This window comes from Nannobrachium achirus, assembly GCF_963921795.1.
Source record: "Nannobrachium achirus genome assembly, chromosome: 15".
Taxonomy (NCBI): domain Eukaryota; kingdom Metazoa; phylum Chordata; class Actinopteri; order Myctophiformes; family Myctophidae; genus Nannobrachium; species Nannobrachium achirus.
Window position 1 is genome coordinate 7,041,107 of NC_137822.1, and position 18,362 is coordinate 7,059,468.

The 18,362-nt window shown below is 44.8% G+C and overlaps 1 protein-coding gene across 1 annotated transcript in view; it reads right to left on the bottom strand.

Moving 5' to 3' along the window:
• Positions 1-2,397: 2,397 nt before the first annotated feature.
• Positions 2,398-18,362, bottom strand: part of cwc27 (CWC27 spliceosome associated cyclophilin) — a 69,023-nt gene continuing 53,058 nt past the window's right edge. The window contains exon 14 of the mRNA XM_080742625.1: positions 2,398-3,433. Coding sequence (XP_080598751.1) covers positions 3,271-3,433 — 163 coding nt within the window. The 3' untranslated portion in view covers positions 2,398-3,270. The remainder of the gene's footprint in view (positions 3,434-18,362) is intronic.

The following is an 18,362-nucleotide window of genomic DNA, read 5'->3' on the forward strand; positions in this document are numbered from 1 at the left end:
AGATAAGAGGTTTCTGCCCGACAGTAATGATATGCATCATTAGGCCAAGGCACACGCATTTGATAGAATCTGGAACTACACCTCCTGAAATCTGAGATAGGAAGCTGTCATCTGTTAGTCATTTCCATTCATGAAAATACTGTATATCTTAAAAATATCTATATACATTTTATTTTTTAATTTCCATTTCTGCTAAGCAGCGGGTTGTAATATGCCTAGATGATTTTGATTTATATCCGGATACATCTGCACGACTGGAGAAGGTGTCGCATCTGCTTCATCGGGATGCCGCTGCGTCCGCGTTTCCAGTCGTCATGCTAAAATTACAGTGTGACATCTGTCAGGGGCGTCACAAGGGGGGGAAAAGTGGGACTGAGTTACTAGGGCCCAGGGTGGAGGGGCCTTAATTATTTGATACTTTAGCTATTGAAAAATAGCAGATCTACAAGCTCACAAGCTTGTAAAGTAGATCTGCTATTTTTGAAAAGTCGTGAAAGTGTGTGCAAATCTTTGAATATATGTTGTTTTTAAGCGAACATTTGTAACTCAAATGTTGCTTCTGGGGGGTCCCTGGAACTAAATATTTTGAGATGGAGGTCCGTGGCCAAATACATATCATTTTGGGGGTCATTCACAAGAAAAGCTGTGAGCACCACTGACATAGAAACATTTTCACGATTTAAAATAAATAGCAGATCTACAAGCTCGCAGCGCGGCACTCGGTGCCGCGTCTTGAGCTTGTATATCTGCTATTTTTCAAAGCACAAAATAAAGCGTAATAATGCGTTCCCACTTCCCAGTCTAAATGGGTTAAACCCCCTCCCCCTATGAAGAACATTCATGGGGGGGCCCGCAGTGAATCCCTGTACCCAGGAGGGCCCAGAATCTGGTGCGACGCCCCTGGCATCCGCTGCTCCAGACTGTTTGACGGAAGCATTTGAACGCTGTGGGAGGCAACAGTCTGGCTGGCGGGACTCTGTTTGGGTTGGGAACAGGCAATCATTTCACTGGATGGACGGACGGACACCCCCTGGAATGATAATCACCCTGTCAGGCCCAGTGTCTCAACAATGACTTGCTCATCATCAGTCATTATTCCTTGTTGTATGCTGTGGTGGAACAAGAATGGCAAGAATTGTTTAAGGCAAGCAATGTGGTTTTAACAAAAAGAAAACCACCATCAAACAACGACACATTATTTTGCAATTCATTTACTAAACGTGTCTAAATGTAATAACATGAAACCACAATTACCCCCCACCAAAATTAAGTGTAACTGAAGTCTATCCGGTTGTTTTACAAAGTAGTTTTCAAAGGCAAACTATATGTTTGTGTAAAAACAAACAAAGAAAAAATACAGGCAAAATAGGCTGCAAAACGGATGAGAAATAAAAGTCGTGAAAATAGTAAACAATCACATAAACACAAGCATTCCTAGGTCCATACAGTACATACAGTCTCTTGGTAGGCAAGGCAGAAAACCGAACATTTCATTATACGCACGAATGACAGAAGCCTTCACACTAGGCTCTATGCACAGCAGCCATCTTGGAAAGACATTGGGCCTCTTCCTTACTTCCTTCACAGGTGTTACCAATGATACTAATTAAGGCTGTGGGTCTCAAAGTGTGGTCCAGGGACCCTCATGGTTCCTTGAGGGGTTTCCAAATGGCCCCTTACGGGTGTGTAACTCTAAGGGCACTTTTCGACCGGCAAAGAACCGGTTCTGGTTCTTTCTCCTACCTATGGGATGAACCAGAGGTGAGCTTTTCCACTGAGAACCGAGTTGGTTCCCGAACCGTAGAAGTTGGTTCGGAACGGGAACCACAGAATCCTTGGTTCCTCTGGTTCAATCTGGTGGAAACGCAAGCCGGTTCGCGGCCGGTTCTCAAGAACAAACCAAGCTTCCAAGAAAGTTGAACGGCACTGGTTCTTGAACCAAGGTTCATTTGGTAGAAAAGTCCCCTGAGAGTGTACAAATGGAACCAAACGGACCCTTCCATTTGTACACTCTCAGTTATGGAGGTCCTCGAAATGTAAAAGTTTGAGAACCTCTCTGCTACTGTACAATAATGGAACAGAGCCATAATTGGTATAATTGGTAAGACCCGTAAAGGAGTTATGTAAGAGGCCTAATGTCTTCAGGCAAAGAGCCTGTTGCCGTATCTTGCAGATCAGAGCAGAAATCAGGCCCTCCCGTCACAGTGTACAGAAGTGGGGTCAGAATCCTCTAATAAATCCAGATGTTGGAGACAGCAGAATGTCCGATGGTCATTCACCACATTCCAGGGGAAGCGTCCACTCAGTTCAACTAAAAGGGTCGGGGGGGGGGGGGGGGGGGGGGGGGGAGGATGCCGCTTGCGTCCGCGTTTCCAGTTGTCAAATTTAACAGCCCCGTCGTACGAAGGTGTTGCGTGGCGAAAACTAAACTAAAGCAGAGCTACAAGCTCACGGCCTGATCCAACTCCTATGTGAGCACAGCTAAAGCGCGGCAGGAACGGCAGAGAGAATCTACAATCTATCGTGGCTTTGCATAATCCGCTCTCTTCAGCTCGACAGGCCTGTCACAATTATTACATAATGGCCTAATCGTAATTTTGCATACTCGTCAGAATCGTCAGAACTGTTTCCATGTTCCAAGTCTTTCCAAAAATAGTAGAAATAGCTGATCTACAAGTTTACACAAGCGGCTATTTCTGTATAAGTATAAAATGATTAAATGTGCAATATCTTTGTAAATTTCAGTTATTTGTCATATCAAGAAATTGTATCTATTCACATTCCAATGTTCAACGCCAAAAACACAATTAAATCGTTAATCGCAATTATTTGTGTGATAATTTACCGTCAATTTAAATTTGTAATCGTGACAACCCTTGCGGCTCGATTGTTATATCTGGCGCACCCCCAAGCGAGCAGACCATACAACTGGGACCTTGTAGATCAGAGGTTCTCAAAGTGGATTTCAGGGACTCTCTAGGTTCCTTTATGGGGGGTCTAAATTGAACCTTACAAGTCTGTAACTTTGACACTGTGCAAATGACGGGTCCATTTGGTTCCATTTGCACACTGTCAAAGTTAAGGGGAGACCTTCAAATGTCGAAGTTTGAGAAGCACTGTTGTAGATCTGCTATAATCACGGGCCCACACCACGTGACACCCGCGGCAAAGACGGGGAGGGGGATGGGGGTGCGGGGCTATAAATCTGCCTCGGCGCAACACGTGACCCGGGTTGCTCGGTGACCTCCGGTGACCTCTGGTGACCTGCCCTCACCTCTTGGCCTTCTTCTCCTTCATGAGCTTCTTGCTCTCCTCCCGCCGCCGCTTGTTGACGGGGTTGCGCGGGTCGTGGATCTCGAAGGTGTCCTCGTCCGGCATGGTGGCGTCTTTCACCTTTCTGCTCTGCTCGTCAAACTGCAGCACGTGGGACATCCTGCCCCCGAGAGAGAGAGAGAGAGAGAGAGAGAGAGAGAGAGAGAGAGAGAGAGAGAGAGACGAAGAGAGAGAGAGAGAGAGAGAGAGAGAGAGAGAGGGAGGGAGGGAGGGAGGGAGAGAGAGAGAGAGAGAGAGAGAGAGAGAGAGAGAGAGAGAGAGAGAGACGAGAGAGAGAGAGAGGGGAGGGAGGGAGGGAGAGAGAGAGAGAGAGAGAGACGAGAGAGAGAGAGAGAGAGAGAGAGAGAGTAGTTCAAAGAACAGCGATAGCGTGCATCTAAATCACTGCTCTCTCTGATCTGGCTCCCGCTTCCAGACGAGGGTCCTGCTGTCTTTGAAAGATGCAATCTGTAACCGTAACCACTTTAAAACCGCCCTGCATCCGTATTCCAGGGGCAGTGGTTCTCAACCTGTGGGTCGGGGTCCCCACATTATTTTGGGGGGGGTCCCCAGATGATTAACTTAATGTGCAATGTTGTTTTCTTACTCAACAGTAAACAAACCAACATAAGGTTTAAGTGTATAAGGGTATCTATCTACACATTTCTAAAGTAAACAATTTAATGTTGTTTTTGGTGTTGGGGCACCCCTTTTTCCGGGTGTTTCGCCTTGATTCCAATGGACATGATTTTTTTACCAACGCGTACCTGCAAAGCGATAGAAGCCACTAGAATAGAAGAAATAGCCTCAGGTTTGTACACAGCTTTAGAGGCAGACATTGTGAAAATAGCAGATCTATTTTCACAATAGAACTGTGTTATACAAAATGTAATGCCTACAACTGTTAGTGCTAATCAGAACGGGGAGGTTAAAATATGATTATTTTGGGGTTGCGGCCTGAAAAGGTTGAGAACCACTGTTCTAGGGGCAAAATAGCACATGAGAATAGCTTAACCATTAAGACTTTGGCAAAAAATGCTTCTTGTACAGTACATCTGCTATTTTTGAATAGCCAAGGCTAAAATCCTGTGTGGTTAATTCATTCATACGTTTTGTTATGTTTGCATCCTGGGAAGAAGCCAAATGAATGCTTTGGGGAGGAAAACACACAATGAGCAGTGATACTGTATTTTGGGTGAGGAATAAATTTTTCGATTATCCATGACCTACCACTTTGGTACACATTGGTGTCAAGGACATTTGAAAGTAGAAGTGCGCGGCGCGCACGACTCCAAGTAGTTTCACAGTACTAGACTTCTTCTTACCGGGTGCACGGTCGGGAAAAGTAACTTTACAAAAGAGAACACCAGCACTCACGGATCAGTCCTTTTAAGGCACTTTTTTTATTTTGAATTAAGGTCGGTATGGAAAGCTGCAGAGCAGCAACAAACGGACGCGTTTCGGTGTTAAGCCTTCATCAGCGTTGCATGAGGGTTAGGGTCAGGGTCATGAGGTCATGAGGGTCATGAGGGTTAGGGTCAGGGTCATGCAACGCTGATTCAAGGACACCCATAACGTCTTAAATTGTACAAATTAGTTATTTGATGGCCACTCATTTATTTATTAAGCATAGACAGAGTAAACAAGAAAATAACTTAACAGCGAATTGATCAGGGTCCCCCAGGGGTCTCTACTTCATCCCCTTATTGTCTCCCTCCACAACAAATCTTGTCGCCAAAAGCAGCCGAACTTCGATCGAGTTAAAAAAAAAGGATCTCAACGGTAAAAAAGCTGCTGCTTTCCTGAGCGTATTATTTTAGTTGACCTTGTACCAAGTGAACTGTACTGTCATGAAACTGCAAACTTCTAATAAATACAATCAATCAATCAATCATTTAGAAGCTCACAACATTAGTTCTGCTATTTTTGCTGATCATTTGCGGAGCGTTCTCCTATTATGTCCTGAAAAGGTCCAGATTCTTGCATACAATTATAAGCAGGATACTGTCAAATACTGCAGTGGGTTCTATACAAGGAGATCTAGAGGTGTACATAGTCGAGCCTCATGATTTATCATTGCCTTTTCAAGATTGTTTTGGTGATTTCAGCACCATCTGGTGGACAGACAAACATGCTCATTATTATTATCTCACCAGGATTGTTAGGCAGAGCGGAAGTGATTATTTTCAATGTATGTTTGTGTGTGTGTGTGTGTGTGTGTGTGTGTGTGTGTGTGTGTGCGCGCGCGCGCGTGTGCGTGTGTGTGTGTGTGTGTGCGGTGTGCATGCAGCTATCTTCTGAACTACTAGGCCAATCAGAGTCATATTTCTTGCACATGCTGCCATCAAGTACACATTGAATCGATACAGACTAGATTGGTTAAAGGTACGGTAAGTGATTTAATTTAAGCTTCAGTTTTCATGTAGGTGACAAGCGGGTGCCTTCCTCCAATCATGATCAAGTGGGGGCAAGCCTTGGCCATGATTGGAGGAAGGCCCAACTCTAACCTGTCTCCTCCACCAAAACTGAAACTGCTTTTTTTCTCCTCACCAAACACACTAGAACATAGACCCATTTTGTTATTATTTGAATTAAATCAAATCACTTAACCTACCTTTAAAGCTGCCAATAATGCCTAAAATGAGTGAGTATGGCAGTCTACTGAATGTCATTCCGACAGCACGTCATTTATCACATTATGACATGTCATTTACAGTAATTAATTATTTTGTATTTTGAATGCTTCAGTTGATGCATACTGTTTTTTTTTATATACAGGTAGCATATATATATATATATATATATATATATATATATATATATATTGATTGATTGATTCCTTTTAATTAATTCCTAGATCAGTGGTTCACACATTTTTAATTTCAAGGAGCCCTAAGTGTCCCTGGACGGGAGAGTGTTTTTGAGCGGTGGTCACACCGTCTCCATAGCGTGGCCGTGTGTGTAGGTATGTGGGTGGGTATGTGGGTGGGTATGTGGGTATGTGGGTGGGTCTGTGGGTCTGTATGTAGCCTCATGTGGTGTAGTACCTTTTATGACCATTGACCACACATGTTAAGGGAGGGGCGCTGTTTTCAGGCCAGGCCAGGCACACACACACACGCACACACACACACACACACAGGGGGGGAGGGGGGAGGGGGGGTTGGTGGGTAAACCACCGCTCAGTTCACACGGGTGTGATTTTTTGCAGGTCTTTCAGTCCGAGTGTACCAAAAAAGCAACTTGGTTAAGTTGGAGACGACCTCCCGTTGGTCTGACCAGGTTAACATTCACCAGGTTAGTATTCACCAGCATCGGCAGGTTAGCATTTCACCAGGTTAGCATTCACCAGCGTTAGTTTTACTGAGGTTAAAGGTACATGAAACACAAAATCACTTTTTCTATAAATATATATTATATCAATGAGTCACTTGTGATGGGGGGCAATGATATGGTTCATTTTGTCCATAGGGTTGTGGATTCAGAGCTTTCTGCTGTCTCTGTAGCCATTTCTGTGCACTTCTAGTTTTTGGGTAGAAAAGAAATATTTCGCGCCACTCATTAAATATGCATTCCATTAGTTTGGCATGACGTGGCTTATCTCATTAATATTAATGTTTGTAGTCGCCTTATTTGGAAACATGCATGAGTTATGGGCAAACAGCCGACACCACCGTGTTTACATGCCGTGGCCCGTGAGAGAAAGCTGTTTGGCGGCTGCTGCTACGGCTAGCTCGGCTACATAGCCGATCTGCAAGCTCACAAGGCGTCGCGAAAGCGACATGTTGTGAGCTTGCAGATCTGCTATTTTTCGCGCATGTGGACGTTGTGTGTGTGCACGCACTGCCACGACACACACACACACACACACACACACACACTACACAGTCAGGAAATAGCCAACAGCGCTAGCGCCTAGCGTCCATTCTGCTCCGGATCACCGGATGTCCCCGCGGTAGACAGTCCAAGTCCAATGCTGGAGAAAGTTAGCCATGGATTAGCTCCTTATGGAAACAACTCACTCCGCGGCTATGCCGTTCGGAGCGGCGTAGCCGCAGAGCAGGTGGTTCCGAAAGGAGCTAGCCATGGATAACATCTCAAACAGCTTGTTTGTAAAATACTTGCACATTGTTCCTGGTTATACAACATGGAGTCGGCTGGTTTTAAATTTTGTTTCCAAAATGCAAATGCAACAAGTGCGGACGCCGGACAGCTTCTCTCTGATAGAACACAATGATAATTATGCGCATTACTCCGCCCCCTCTCCCCACAACAGCAGATAACCACGCCTACATTTTAGATAGCTTTTCATATTCTGAAATCCCATAAAACAAATAAAGAGGCGGGTTTCCTGATCCTTTAAGGTTAGGTTTAGGTGTATCTCGGTACCCCAACTTTCAGCACCTCCGCACAGCCAATCACAAGCTTCCGCTGCCTTAACCCAGTTGCCTTTTTGATACACTCGGACCCCACTTTGAGAACCACTGTCCTAGATTACACACTGTTAGCAGGTTGGTAACTCTGAGAGTGTACAAATGGAACCTGGGTCCATTTGGTTCCAGAGTTAAACCAGTAAGACTCCCTAACCGGGAGATAAGCGAACGCCAGGCAATGGTAGCCAATCAGAAGGGAATATGGAAATGGGACAGATCCATGTTGATGACATGACTTTAGAGACACTGTGTACCGCTTTGACCCTAACCCTAACCCTAACCCTAACCCTTTAGGAGCAGTGTCCAAAAATCTGTTTTGCAAGAATCAGCCTCATGGTGGCGCTAGAAGAGGGCCATGTGAGAAATGAGCTTGTGGTTTGGCAGCCAAGGAGTGTGTGTGCAAAGTTTGGCATGGATCGGGGCAACGGTGGCGGAGATAAGAGTAGGGCAAAAGTGTGACAGACAGACTGACAGCATGACAGCCGGTGGAGGTTTTCATAGAAACTGCGACCTGACGTCTGCAATGAACACTATGATAAGGATTTTACACTGTATGATGGGGTACCAGAGAGAGATTTTAAAGAATGGTCCAGGTGCATACAGTACCACATATATAGGCTCTATTGCAGCCTGAAAGCGTGTCATGGGTTCGAATGCACGTCACTCCATTTCTCTCTCTCCCTGTGTCCTGTCTATCTCACTATGTACTCATAAAGGCAGAAAAGCCCCCAAAATATTGTTAAAAGAACAGTCTCGAATCAGGGGAGAATGAATGGGGGGTGTGGGGGGCAGGGGTCCATGGCCTACAAACGCATATCAAACAAGGGGTCCTTCATTTTAAGACGTTTGAGAACCCCTCTGTTATGGCGTCAGTCCACCTCCAAGTGTGTTTACGTACGGTATGTGTAAGTATGTCTGTATAATGTATGTGTACGTGTGTGTGTGTGCACGTGTGTGTGTGTGTGTGTGTGTGTGTGTGTGTGTGTGTGTGTGTGTGTGTGTGTGTGTGTGTGTGCATGCGTGTGCGAGTGTTTTTAAGCATGCGTGTGGTGGTGGTGTGGCGCACGCTCGCTCGCTGGCTGCATATTCTCGGTAAGCGTGTTCGTTTGAAATCGGCAGGAGTCGTGACAGCTCATCTAGAATGTCATGGCTGGACCCTGGCAGACGTGGAGGAGGTGGAGGAGGAGGAGGAGGAGGGGTGGTGCCGTGCGAACGGAGCGGGGGACGCCGGGGATAATTTGTCTAGCAGTCTGGGTGATGACAGCCCGCCTGCTGGCCCCGCCCACTCTGCCCAGACGGTAGGGACGGCCGGGGATGATGTGGGGACCTACTGTAGAGCAGTAGACCCAGTGGCTCTCAAAGCTGTGGGTCGCATTATTTTGAGGGGTCCCGAGATGGCTTAATGTGAAACGTTGTTTTCTCACATAACAGTTAACAAACCAGCATAAGTGTATAGAGGGTATCTGCACATTTCTAAAGTGACAATTTAAGGACTTTTTTTTTATTTATTTTTTTTATAATTTTTATCCCACGATTTTGTAACCCATTTTCACCCAGTGCCAATTACCTATGTAATGCTCTGCTCTCCCTCTGCCGCGCTTGGGGAGACAACAGACTGACCTCATGCTTCCTTCTATGCATGAGGAGTCCAAGTTGCTTCTTTTCACCTGACAGTGGGGATTTCCCCGGTTTGGACGTAGCGCGTGGAAGGAACACGTTATTCCAAACAGTTCCCCAGGTGACAGTAAAGTGACAATTTAACTATTTAACTGCCAGAGTTAAAACATCGTCTAGCCTCCCCTTGCCAGCGGTTTCGAGCGACTTTGTCGAGCCAGCATGGTAGTCGAGCCAGCATGGTAAAGCCAGGCTGAATGCGAGTGTACGTATTCCTAAAAGCCCATGAGGTCGATCGTAGGTTCCTTGATCGTGACCAATCGTGGAACCAAAGACTAACAGCCATTCCACAAAACAAGGCACTGGATTAATAAAGCTTGTCTGTTAGCCTGGTCCCGAGCAGGCTAACTTCAGAGCTACATCTCCACGGTAACTAATGTGGAATTGCTTTCATGAAACCAAGTCAAGGCTAGACATATCCAGGTTAACTGGCTAGGCTAATCGACCGAGATAACTCAGCTTTCATGAAACTGATTCATCGCTGATCCTGGATAATTTAAGCCTGGATATTTGATAAATCCATCATTCTTAACTTTTTCACTGCCAGATGTTGTTATATATTTATTGGGTTTTGTGCCAGCAAAAGCACCTTACCTTTGCGATGTTATAGACAAAGATGTATTTTTTTTTTCATCATTATTATTTTATTTTCTCCTTAACACTAATAGTGCCTCTTAATCTGAAGGTTGCTTGGTGCCTCGGTGCCACGCCATTTCCTCCATAGGCCGCCGCTATTATTTTGAAGGGCTGGAAGGGGGTTGTTTTAGTTTTTTTGGATTATCACTTGACGGCAACGATTACGTCATCTAGTCACATGACAGTGTGAGCCCAGAAGAGAACATGGCTGCGCCCAGCGTTTGTGTACAGTACTGGAGAGTGGAGACCATCCTTTGTATAAGAATGTCCCTTTTGGAGAAAATGAGGTCTCTTTATGGGCCTCTCAATGGATTTACTATGGAGGACGTTAACTTCGCGTGCACGCCCGACGTGCGTTGTAAACAAATCGCGGACATTACCGATGCGGGCGGGACCGGAGCGACGTACAGTAAGTAATAATATCTTTACTGTATATACAGTAAGATTGACAGTCCTCACCGTCAACGGCGCCATGGTATTAACCCTTTCAATGACGGTGAGCGCCGTCTACAGCAGCAGAACAGTTAAATAGGTGTACCATGGCTATACCAGCAGTAGAGGGCAGCCTCATGCAAGAATTAATGTGAAAATGGCCGCGGTAGGCTGCCGTCCGTCAAGGCAGCTCAATCGCTACAGACCAATAGATCCAGAGAAAATAACAAGGAAGAGTGTTGTTACTCCATTGATGCTAACGTCCAGTGGGTTTTTGAGAGCACTTTTACGGGAGCTGTCTCTACGGTACACACCCGCGCGACCCCTCATCAGTTTACAAACATCAAACAAAGGTACAAAAGAACGAGCCAAAGAACGTACAATTGGCATCGCGCCGCCGGGAAAAATGGGGCGAACGGGAACGTCCAACGCCTTGATAGAGTTAAGAACTTGTATTTTCCTATATGGTTTCATCTTAATTCTGCGGTCCTTCCCCCTTGATTGTGACCCAAGCAATCCCAAATAAGCAAGAACACTTTAGAGCAGAGGTCTTACAGGGGGTCCCGGACCCCTAGGGGGTCTTCAGAGTTACTACAGGGGGTCCGCCAAATCTTTGTATGATCATGTTTGACCACTTGAACCCCAGCATCCATATTCTTAGTGGAACATTAGCCAAAAAAATAGACAATCTACAAGCTCACAACACCTCGTGCTGCGAGGCGTTGTGAGCTTGTAGATCAGCTATTTTTTGGCACAGAGGTTTGGCGTAGAGGGAAAAGAAGAGCAGAATATAGTAGGTATTGACAGTTTAAGTGGTTAAATATATGAAAATACACATTCTACCACTTTTTCTAGTCACATGTTCAAATACTGGATTCTGATTGGCTAAATTCCGGAGGTTATGGCAGAACAACCGCCGCAGTTGTGTGAGGACGAGATCAATGCGCCTCAGTGTACATCCGGGGACTTCAGGAGGTAGTCGGAACACCTTTCCCCCAACCAACATATGACGGTCGTAGCGGTCCTATGTTTACTAACGTGCGTACGACGTCGCCGATTTATTTGGATCCAATGCAATCCGCCAACTTTAAAGCCCCTTTTCTCTGAACCTATGCCTTTCTGGAAGCGAACAGCCTCTATTTACGGCCGGAACGGTCCTTCTAACTGACGTTAGCTTAGCTGTATGCTAGACATCTTTCTCTGCATGGAGTTGGCGTCATCTGGTGGTGAGTAGAAGATGTTGTTTGTGGAACTATTTGCTGTCGTCGCGGAAGTTTTATAGGCAATAATGATTGTAACTTAATATCCTTGCAAGTTACAACTATGTGTTTTCTTTCATGTATACGGAAAAAAGTGGTAGAAAAGCTATTTACCACTCGGGGTCGGACATTATGCTCTGATAATGTCCTGTGTGAGGGTGTTATCGGACTCGGCTTCGCCTCGTCCGATCACCCCCTCACACAGGACATTATCAGAGCATAATGTCCTCTCACTCGGGGTAAATTGCTTACTTAATCCAACCTACACAGTTGACAGTGCTGTCAAGTCTAAACTGTATAAGAAGTAATCCATGTGCCGTTAGTGCCTATTGAGATTGGCAGATTTCACCCAGGTTTTTTTTCATCTCACTCACGTCACTTTGTCTGCTGACCTCACTCAGCAACAAAATAAACAGAAAATAAACAAAGATAAAAACATTGCAGGCGCTTTTTGAGAGTGGAAAAATAAGGAGACACGTGCGACATGTGTGATCTTGGCAGGTTGCCCCCAGGAAATGTGCCGATCTCAACAGGCACTAACGGTACATCTGCAACACAATGTTATACGATATGTAGTGGGGGGGGTCCCAGCTTCATCTCTCTCAGAGCTAAGGGGTCCTTGGCCTGAAAACATTGAAGAGCCATGCTTTAGAAACAACAAGCCCTCGAAGAAACCTGCAACTAAACCGTATTTACACTCAACCGTTTCCACTCAACTTCCCATATTTACACTCCAAAACAAAGCCCATAGTCGCTTATCGTCTCCGTCGGGGTGGAAACCTTGTAATGTCTGTTACTTTTCAGGATTCAAGTTCAAAAGTAGCAGATCTACAATCTAAAGTAGCAGATCTACAGATCTAAAGTAGCAGATCTACAAGCTCTAGCCGTGTTTTTAGAGCTTGTAGATCTGTGATCGAGTAGGAGTGTTAATTTACGGAGGAAAAAAACCCACAAAAAGTTGAAATATGGAGATAAGAGGTTTCTGTCCAGACAGCAACAATATAATAAGCAGACTTGGCAACACCGCGAGAGAGAGAGAGAGAGAGAGAGAGAGAGAGAGAGGTCGGGAGTGAGTGAGTGGGGGGATAGAGTGTGTGTGTGTGTGTGTGTGTGTGTGTGTGTGTGTGTGTGTGTGTGTAGACACAGACACAGATGGAATAGTTTACAGTGCTCCTGGCCTAGACTTGACTTCCAGTGTCTGACCTGTTGTAACCCACATTCTGTTCACACACACACACACACACACACACACACACACAGACAGACGCGCACGCTCGCACACACACACTTCCCAGTGCTGTTTTTCTAGGACTGCTACGCTACTTCCCCCCACCCCTACCCCCTAGAGAGAGAGAGAGAGGGGGGGGGGGGGGGGGGGGGGGGGGAGCTGTCCACGACTGGTGGAGCAGTCGTTGAAGACGACGTACTCCGATATGTGTGCATAAATATATACAGTATATACATAATACATTTATATATTTTTTTTAAATTTACATAAGAGTAGTGGTGCCGCAATATAGAAAGTCTGTTTACGAGTTAAAGCCTGTACATATCGTCGTTGTCGAGTGAAAACCTTGTATGTCCAAAACCGTTCGTTTTGCATTTATCATTTTAAAAATTATTTAAACTAGTGAAAACAGTAGATCTGCTGTTTTCACTACCTTTGTGCGACGGCCTTGTATGATGAAGCAGGGCTTTACTGCGAAAAAACATACACATTTGAAACTTAGAGATACAAGGTTTCCACCCGACAACGACGATATACCACATTCTTACTTAGGAGAGAAAGAACTAAAGTATCGTCATCAAAATATGCATACTGTAGCAACGTCAAAGTTGACAACTTTTTCAAAAGAAAAGAATAGCTTAATTGGTTAATGTATGTTTTGTAAAAAATAATCATAATAAATAATTACTACAGGGACTGTAATTTACATAAAATGGTGGAGCGGAGTAAAAAAAAAGCACAATATATGCGCCTCTGAGATGTAGTGGAGTGTAATTATAGATTAACGGAAAAAGTTTAATACTTGAGTAAAGTTAAAAGTACCTCAAAATGCCATTACCTCTCACAGTACAGTACCTTGGGGTAAATGTACTTAATTACTTTCCATAACCGTAGGGGAGGAGGCCTGGCAGGGCTCGCCAAGGGCTCTCTCAAACTCATTAGCCCCCCCCCCCCCCCCAACCCACCCCACACACACACTAGACTAGACCAGGGATGGGACGATATGAAAATGTCATATCCCGATTATTGTGACAAAATAAATCGCGATTTACAATATTATCGCGATAATCAAAATCCATTATCCGGAACACTTGCCAACATTTGCCAAAAAAGAGCATATCTACAAGCTCAGTTGTGACTGTGAGACTGTGAGACTGTGTAGGTCGGCTATTTTTTGGCAAAGACATTTGATAGAGAGTGAAAAAAAGACTGTATCAAGTACGCATATTATAAGTACCTTTTACCAATTATAGAGGGTTTAAGTGATACCGGATATGCAGCTCGGCAAATAAAAGGTGAATTGATCCCAGTGCATGACGGAGGACGATATGACGATAAATGAAATCTCCATGGTACGATTATCGTGAGTGTTTTTTTCTCATGATAAACGATAATATCGCTTATCGTCCCATCCCGAGACTAGACTACTTCAAGGGGGCTCCTGGAGACTAATAGCAACTACAGGTTTTGTTATTCCAAATCTCTCTCTCTCTCTCCCTCGCACTCTCTCTCACACACACACACACACACACACACACACACACACACACACACACACACACACACACACACACACACACACACACACACACACACACACACACACACACACACACACACACACACACACACACACACACACACACACACACACATGCAGACACTTCGCTCACATTCAAACACATGGTATTCATTCAAGTGCCAGCTCCATATATTTAGGTTAGGTTGGGGGGGGGGGGGGGACTTTGAGATCTTTGGTGAAAAACAAGAATATGAGAGGAAAACACCGCGTCAGGCCTGATTTCCTGATGGCCGATCTCGGCGGTTTCAGGCTGAAATCCCAACTTGACACACGCCGTACACACACACACACACACACACACACACACACACACACACACACACACACACACACACACACACACACACACACACACACACACACACACACACACACACACACACACACACACACACACACACACACTCACAACTTGAACTTTCACACACATTTTTTTCTTCTTCTTTTGCGGCAAAAACAGTTAAAGCCTGGTTCGTGCTTAAAACGAAGCGCGCGTGGAAATAGATCGGAACGCGGCGCATCGCGATGCGCTGTGAGCTCATTAGACCTGCCATTTCTGGTGGGCTGGTGGCAACAACTAAGCGTGAATCAGGCTTCGATCTGCATTTACATGAATCTGGTGCACCTATTGTATACTGTTTCACTATTAGTAAGAGAGGCTTCATTAGCGTTGGCTACCCCTGATCTATTCCACACTGTATAAATGTGTGTGTTTATTTACTGTAACTCTGAGAGTGTACAAATCCATTTATTTTGTACACTCTCTCAGAGTTACAGACATGTTAAGGGTCCTTTGGGGCCCCTGGTGGTCCCCTGGACTGGACAGTGGACACTGTAGAAGGGATGGGACGATAAGCAATATTATCGCTTATCGTGATAAAAAACACTCATGATAATCGTATCGTGGAGATCGTGATATCGTCCTCCATCATGCACTGGGATCAATTCACCTTTTATTTTCCGAGCTGCATATCCGGTACCATTTAAACCCTGTATAATGGGTAAAAGGTACTTATACAGACTTTTTTTCACTCTCTACCAAATCTCTTTGCCAAAAAATTGCCGATCTAAGAGCTCACAACGCGTTGTTCCGCACCAATGGATGTTGGGGATATTTCGATTTTCGCGATAATATCGTAAGTTGCAATTTCTTTGGTCACAATAATCGTGATATGACATTTTCATATCGTCCCATCCCTACACTGTAGAAGCACTAATCTCGCAGGTGTAGGGTAAATGTTGCTTTAAGTTGGCTCTAAGGCTATAGCGAGTGTATACCACTGAGCAGTGTTGCCATGTCGGCTTATTATGAGCGACTTTGAGTTTGTTTTTCTGTGGCAGTCGCTTGTAAATGATTGGTAGTTGCGGGTTGTGTTTCTTTTTTTTTGCTTACATAACACATTGGATGTCCATGATTTTGTATTATTTATCTCCTCTAAGTGCCCAGGCCCACCGCCATTGTGGCTAATCCGGCCCTGCTGCGTCAATGCATGTGCGATGACGTCACTTGGTCACATGAGCGCAGACAGGATGTTATTGTGTAACTTTCTGTAAGGGCTAGTGTTGATCATAGCTGTTCATTGCCGATCAAAATTTGGACATTATGCCGCACTCGGCCACAGTTTTAGCCATAAAACAAACATCGGAGATAAAGGGCTTTAAAGATGGGGAAATGCATTGGAGTATACGGAGAAAAACGGCCGCGCGATGCTCTCAGCGTCGACTCGAAGCGACTAGCGGCTAATGGGCTACATCCAGGCGTAGCCACGACCAAACGGTGAGATATAAAGGTAAAAGCTATACTGTAAATACAGTAAACGCGTCCAACGCGTCGTGGGCCTCCAGCGACATCAAAGAAATTGTCGCGTAGACACCTCGTGGGCGTCCGATGTGTTAAAATATGTTCAGTTATTGTTTAAACCAGTGGTTCTCAGAAATGTTTCTTGCCAAGGACCCCCAGATTATTTCCTATGTATTTGTTCGAGGACTCCCATCTGAAAATATTTTCTGACAGGAAAAACAATACCAGATCTACAAGTTCACAACATGATGCGTTGCGAGCTTGTAGATCTGCTATTTTCAAATGGATTCTAGGGACTCTGTGGGTTCCTTTAGGGGTGTCTAAATTGACCCATATAAGTCTGTACATCTGACAGCTGTCAGAGTTAAGGGGAGCCCTTGAAATTTGAAAGTTTGGTAAACACTGGTGTAAAGTTCCCACGTGGCCCTAATACTAACTAGTCGCTTCTTTTGGGCTTGTTTTCATAGACTCTGGTCGCTTGTTTCTCTCGCAAGATCTGGCAACACTGCTACTGGGCCATTTGAAGTGGTTATTTGTGAAGTTCTGTCATGGCTTGTAAGGCTGTAATGACTTCCTTGTTTATACTGCTAATTGCCTTCTATTGGAGGCAGATGGCAGTGGTGCAAAGTAACTAAGTACTATTACTCAAGTACTGCACGTGAGCATACATTACATACTTTACTCCACTTTATCACACGGCTTGGTTGAATGCTTGAAAATGCAGTTGCAAGTTACTTTGCAGATTTAGATTATTATTACAAAACATTAACTTAAACGTACTACAATATTACCATTTTACTATGGTATAATCTATTATAATTATTATCATCGTTATGAATTTCTTTCATGCCAATACGTTTACGGAAGTAAAACATTTTAATACAGGCGTAGCTAAGACATTCCTAGATGTAAGCAATTTACCCCGAGTGAGAGAACATTATGCTCTGATAATGTCCTGTGTGAGGGGGTGATCGGACGAGGCGAAGCCGAGTCCGATAACACCCTCACACAGGACATTATCAGAGCATAATGTCCGACCCCGAGTGGTAAATAGCTTTTCTACCACTTTTTTCCGTATACATGAAAGAAAACACATAGTTGTAACTTGCAAGGATATTAAGTTACAATCATTATTGCCTATAAAACTTCCGCGACGACAGCAAATAGTTCCACAAACAACATCTTCTACTCACCACCAGATGACGCCAACTCCATGCAGAGAAAGATGTCTAGCATACAGCTAAGCTAACGTCAGTTAGAAGGACCGTTCCGGCCGTAAATAGAGGCTGTTCGCTTCCAGAAAGGCATAGGTTCAGAGAAAAGGGGCTTTAAAGTTGGCGGATTGCATTGGATCCAAATAAATCGGCGACGTCGTACGCACGTTAGTAAACATAGGACCGCTACGACCGTCATATGTTGGTTGGGGGAAAGGTGTTCCGACTACCTCCTGAAGTCCCCGGATGTACACTGAGGCGCATTGATCTCGTCCTCACACAACTGCGGCGGTTGTTCTGCCATAACCTCCGGAATTTAGCCAATCAGAATCCAGTATTTGAACATGTGACTAGAAAAAGTGGTAGAAGTACACGCTACCATGTTATTAGTAGCTAAGACACTCCTAGTGTGTGCGTGGTGCAACCCCAAAACGAGTAAAGTGCATGTTGAAGATAATTGGGTGGCTGGTGGTTGAGGCGGTTGGTGCACTGACCTCTGTGTGGGTCGCCACGACCCAACTTTGTGTCCGGCTCACGTCCCCCCCCCCCCCCCACACACACACACACACACCAGTGCGTTTTAACCTTTTTCACCATTTGATGAGATTTAGCCTCTCAGACCCAAGAAAATGAATATTTTGTTGTCGTTCGATAAGATTTTGTCCATAATTCCATGCTGTATTGATGTGGTGCCTGCTAGGAGAGAGAACGCTACAGACAAACGTTGATCAAAATAACCATTTCTTCTACATTCAAATCGTGTAGACTTCTTGTAAATTAAGTAATGCGAG